Source organism: Octopus bimaculoides, chromosome 26 (assembly GCF_001194135.2).
Source record: "Octopus bimaculoides isolate UCB-OBI-ISO-001 chromosome 26, ASM119413v2, whole genome shotgun sequence".
Classification (NCBI taxonomy): Eukaryota; Metazoa; Mollusca; class Cephalopoda; order Octopoda; family Octopodidae; genus Octopus; species Octopus bimaculoides.
The window spans coordinates 2,430,751-2,435,194 of record NC_069006.1 but is presented as its reverse complement, the minus strand read 5'-3'; the positions used below and the strand labels follow the sequence as shown (position 1 = coordinate 2,435,194).

Sequence of the window (4,444 nt, the reverse complement as noted above, 5' to 3'; positions counted from 1 at the left end):
CTAGGTCCAGACTATATACTGGGTGGGACATCAGTTCAAATTTCTCAAGTTCCTGACGTTTATTTGGGTTGTTTGACTTGTATGAGGCCTTGCATTGCCTTGCTGCAGAAAGCTCACTTTCTGTTAAACAATCCCAGATATTTTTTGCTACACAAGGGCACACATCCACTCCAGCTGTGTAGAGTACAGGTTGGCATCTATTGGGGTTGATTGTCCGGAGAACATGCATAGTGAATTATTCCCTCACAATTCGACCAGATGCAGAGCATCAACTTGTGTTTGAAATGTCCTTATTTAATGACAGGTTCCAAAGCTAGCTCTGCTTATATATGTTAGGATTGAGGAAAAATATCTCCCTTAGATTGTTACTTGCTCCATTCCTTGGCTCATGTAGCTTCATCAACCGAGAGGAAGTGAAAGCTTCGGTGAAGGATTTCTTTGCCTTGAAGGACAAGAAATAGTATTGGCATACTATCAAAGCACTGGCAAAAAAGGTGGCTCAGGCGGTGCAACATGATGGCCTCTACATTAAATGCTAGTCTACTTTTGTTGTAGTTTGATGAATAAAGCAAATAAGTTGCCAAAATATTGCAAAACCTTTGACTCAACACAGTGTATATGCATAACAGCACAATTAGCATGGAACATACATATTAACTATTCAAAAGCATACGATGACCATTACCTTCACTTAAATACTAATTGGTGTCAAAAGTTTCGTCACATGAATTGTGACCTGGCCACTGGTAAGGTTTCGCTACATCTCACAGCAAATCACTGCAAATCACATGCCAGACAAATACATGTCCAAAATATATGAATTAATTATTAAAAATCATTCAATCATAATTACATTCCTTCAATTAATTATCTAATCAATTCCATCCATCCATCCATTTTTGCTGACCACTAATTGGTTTAACTATCAATCAATATCTCAGTTACTTATAGCCAATGCTATGGTTTGTATGGTACTGATTTGCCACATGGTACCACATTGCATAGAAGTATATATAAAAAAAAAAATAAATGTGCTCTTTTAAAGCCTAGCCAGGCTCATGGGCCCAGTTTCCCGGTTTTAATGCCGTATGTGTTCCCCAGCTGGACGAGACACCAGTCCATCGCAGCGTTACTCATTTTTGCCAGCTGAGTGGACTGGAGCAACGCGAAATGAAGAGTTTTGCTCAAGAACACAACGCATCGCCCGGTCCAGGTATCGAAACCACAATCTTACGATCATGGTGCTGACACCCTAACCACTAAGCCACATGCCTCCACAGAAGTATATATAGCAAACCTAAATTAATTAGTCCATTTAGTCTTATGTAGGTACCACATAGTATTGCATTGAATTACGATGTGCAGCTTAAATTCTTTATCAGTAAAATCGTTATAAATAAAACTACGGAGAATAGAGATATGTTAAAGATAATGTGGTTCTGTGGTCCTTTTTTTTCTTGGTGGAGAAGGAGACTATGGAAAATAGTTGTAAGGCAGTGGTTATAATGAGGTGTTGTGAAACAATGTTGTTATATTGATTAAGGGCTGCTGTACTGCATTGATTTTGTGAGGGAGGGTTAGGGTTAGGGTTAGGGTTAGGGTTAGGGTTAGGGTTAGGGTTAGGGTTAGGGTTAGTGGTTCTGTTTATTAGTTGAGAGGTAGTAGTTGAGGTGGTGGGGTGAGCTGTTGGTGGGTGTAAAAGTTGTAAAGTGTTCATGAACAGCAATGATTTTGGGTGGTTGTTGTCAATGTTGTGGCTGAGGAAGCGGTTTTGATATTTGTAATCCGTTTGATGTAGATGGCTTTTGAGTGGCAATGGTTGTAAGGAGTTGTCAGTAGTTATTACATACATTGTCTTGTGGTGCATTGTTCATGGATCGTTGTCAGACACCAGTGGTTATAGAAAGGAGGACTGTGGTATTCCAGCTGCCGTCTGGTTTTCTTGTGGGTCAATGGTTTTGCTAAGTTGTGCAAGTTGAGTTATTGTCAAATATTTCATGTAGGGCATTGACTTCTAACATTCCGATAATTCATTCTAATTTCTGGCACGAAGCCAGCAATTTTAGGCGGAAGACTAAGTTGATTATATCGATTCTCGTACTTGAATGGCAATTATTTTATTGACCCTGAAATGATGAAGGGCAAAGTCGAGCTCGGCAGAATGTGAACTTAAAATGTAGAGCTGGAGAAATACCACTGAGCATTTTATTCAGCATTATAACAGTCCTCCAAGTTTGCCATCTTACAACATTCTAATAATTTTTTCTACTTTTGGTACAAGGCCTGAAATTTTTGGGGGTGGGGGTGGGGTCTAGTTGATGACATCGACCCCACTGTGTAACTGGTACTTATTTCATTGACCCCGAAAGGATGAAAGGCAAAGTCAGCTTAGATAGAATTTGTTCTGGCGTTCAAATAATAAAAGGAAGTCAAAATTCAAAAAGAATAGTCAAATATTCTTACGTACCCATTAACGCTTTCACTATCAGCCAACTTTTCTGTGTTTTCCACCAGTGTATCAGCACATGTGTGAATCATTGAGATCATCTACAATAAAGAGAACAGCTCTTCAGAAAACAAGTTAATAGAAAGAAAATTTTTTATTATGGAGTGCAAGTTCTAAGCAGTGATGTGTATAAATGCAATGTTATTACCAGTTCAAGTATAGCAGTGGCATGTTCGAACCTGTAAGCAAGCCATTCACTGTGTTTTGACATAGAGAAAATTTCTTGCTATGGACAAATGGTGTAATTACATATAAATCAGGTCATGCAGAAGGAGAGAGAAAGTGAGAGACAGCAGGATAGAGTTGGTGGTAAAATGCCAGGCATACTCACAAGGAATGGGGATCAGAATATAAATGCAATGGTTGAGTAAAGGAAGAGAGAGAAATCGGCGGTGGCAAGTGTCAGAGCATATTATTGAGGTTTGAGCGCCATAGTATAAATGGTAGGATATTGTGAAGGAAGTGTGATTAAAGACTGTGATTAAGTGGTGAAAAACCTGGGTATATACAGAGTTGGTGGGGGGCGGCTACAGGATAGCAATGATACAGAAGAACAGGGCTGTGAGAGCCAGGCATAGTGCAGGAAGGAGGAAATGTGAAGAAGAGAAGTGATGTGATGTAGATTGGTTTGTTGGGGTAGGGTGAGGGAAAAGTTTTCTTGTTATGTGTGGGTGAAACACAGAGTTTGGGGGGGGGGTAGCAGATAGCAATAATACATTGAGACAGGGTATGTGGGTAAAACAGACACATCGGGGGCAAGGAGAAAGCAATGACACAGTGGCACAGGGCCAAGAGGACAGGATTAGGGAGTGGGAGGTAAGCATAGTGCAGAGAGAGAGAAAGAGAGAGCAACATTAAGAATTATTAATGTTTTATTTATTTCGGTAAAAATATGGAAGACAACTCCAGACAAGTTTCATTCATATGATCTCATCATTTAAACATGACTTTATCAATTATCAGAGTAACGAAGCAGAGATATCTAGAAATGCATACTTACCTCCTTTATTTGACGAGGGCTATAGGAAGGAGCCATCACATTTCGCAGATATTTCCAGTGGTCATCTTTGGCTGATGCAACTTCAAGTTTACTGATTTCATCTCTTGCATATGCCTGAAGAATAATAAGATAAGATGCAGTTCATATTTGATGTCATAAATTCTCATGGTTGTCTTTGCAAAGAAAATCCCCTTCAGTGATGAGGCCCGCTTCCACTTCAGTGGATTTGTCAAAAAACAGAAGAGCTGGATTTGGGGAAATGAAAATCCTCAAATAATGCATCCACTTAAAGCAACTGTGTGGTGTGGTTTTTGAGCAGGTGGAGTGCTTGGACTATTCTTTGAAAATGACGAGGGGAATGCAGTTACCATTAATGGAAAATGATACCAAGATATGATATTCACTCCGTTATGGCTGAACTTGGAAGATACGGAGATTGACAACTTCTAGTTTCAGCAGGACGGAGCAACTGGCCACACTTCGCACCAAATGCTTGCATTACTCTGCAAAAAATTTCTGCAATGAGTGATATCCTTCCATGGTGACCAGCAATGGCCACCAAGGCTGAAATCAGGCCTGGGATTGGAGGCATCAGGCCACACATCCATGAGAGAGTTATCAGAAATTTTGATAAAATGCATAAATGTATGCAGATTCAGAGCAGGTGGACATATGACCGACATTGATTTCCATACTGCAACAGGAGACATAATTCATTAAAAATATGTGGAATATAATCATGCGGAATATAACCATGAGGCGTAGGAGTGGCTGTGTGGTAAGTAGCTTGCTTACCAACCACATGGTTCCGGGTTCAGTCCCACTACGTGGCACCTTGGGCAAGTGTATTCTACTATAGCCCTGGTCCGACCAAAGCCTTGTGAGTGGATTTGGTAGACAGAAACTGAAAGAAGCCTGTCGTATATATGTACATATAT

The 4,444-nt window shown here is 40.1% G+C and overlaps 1 protein-coding gene across 1 annotated transcript in view; it reads right to left on the bottom strand.

The window, feature by feature from the left end:
* Positions 1-749: 749 nt before the first annotated feature.
* The window catches only part of LOC106880585 (cytochrome P450 3A9), a 23,629-nt gene continuing 19,934 nt past the window's right edge, over positions 750-4,444 (bottom strand). Inside the window, exons 5-7 of the mRNA XM_052976966.1 lie at positions 3,507-3,620; positions 2,468-2,547; positions 750-777 (exon numbers count right to left, since the gene is read on the bottom strand). Of these exons, the coding sequence (XP_052832926.1) occupies positions 765-777; positions 2,468-2,547; positions 3,507-3,620 (207 nt within the window). The 3' untranslated portion in view covers positions 750-764. The remainder of the gene's footprint in view (positions 778-2,467; positions 2,548-3,506; positions 3,621-4,444) is intronic.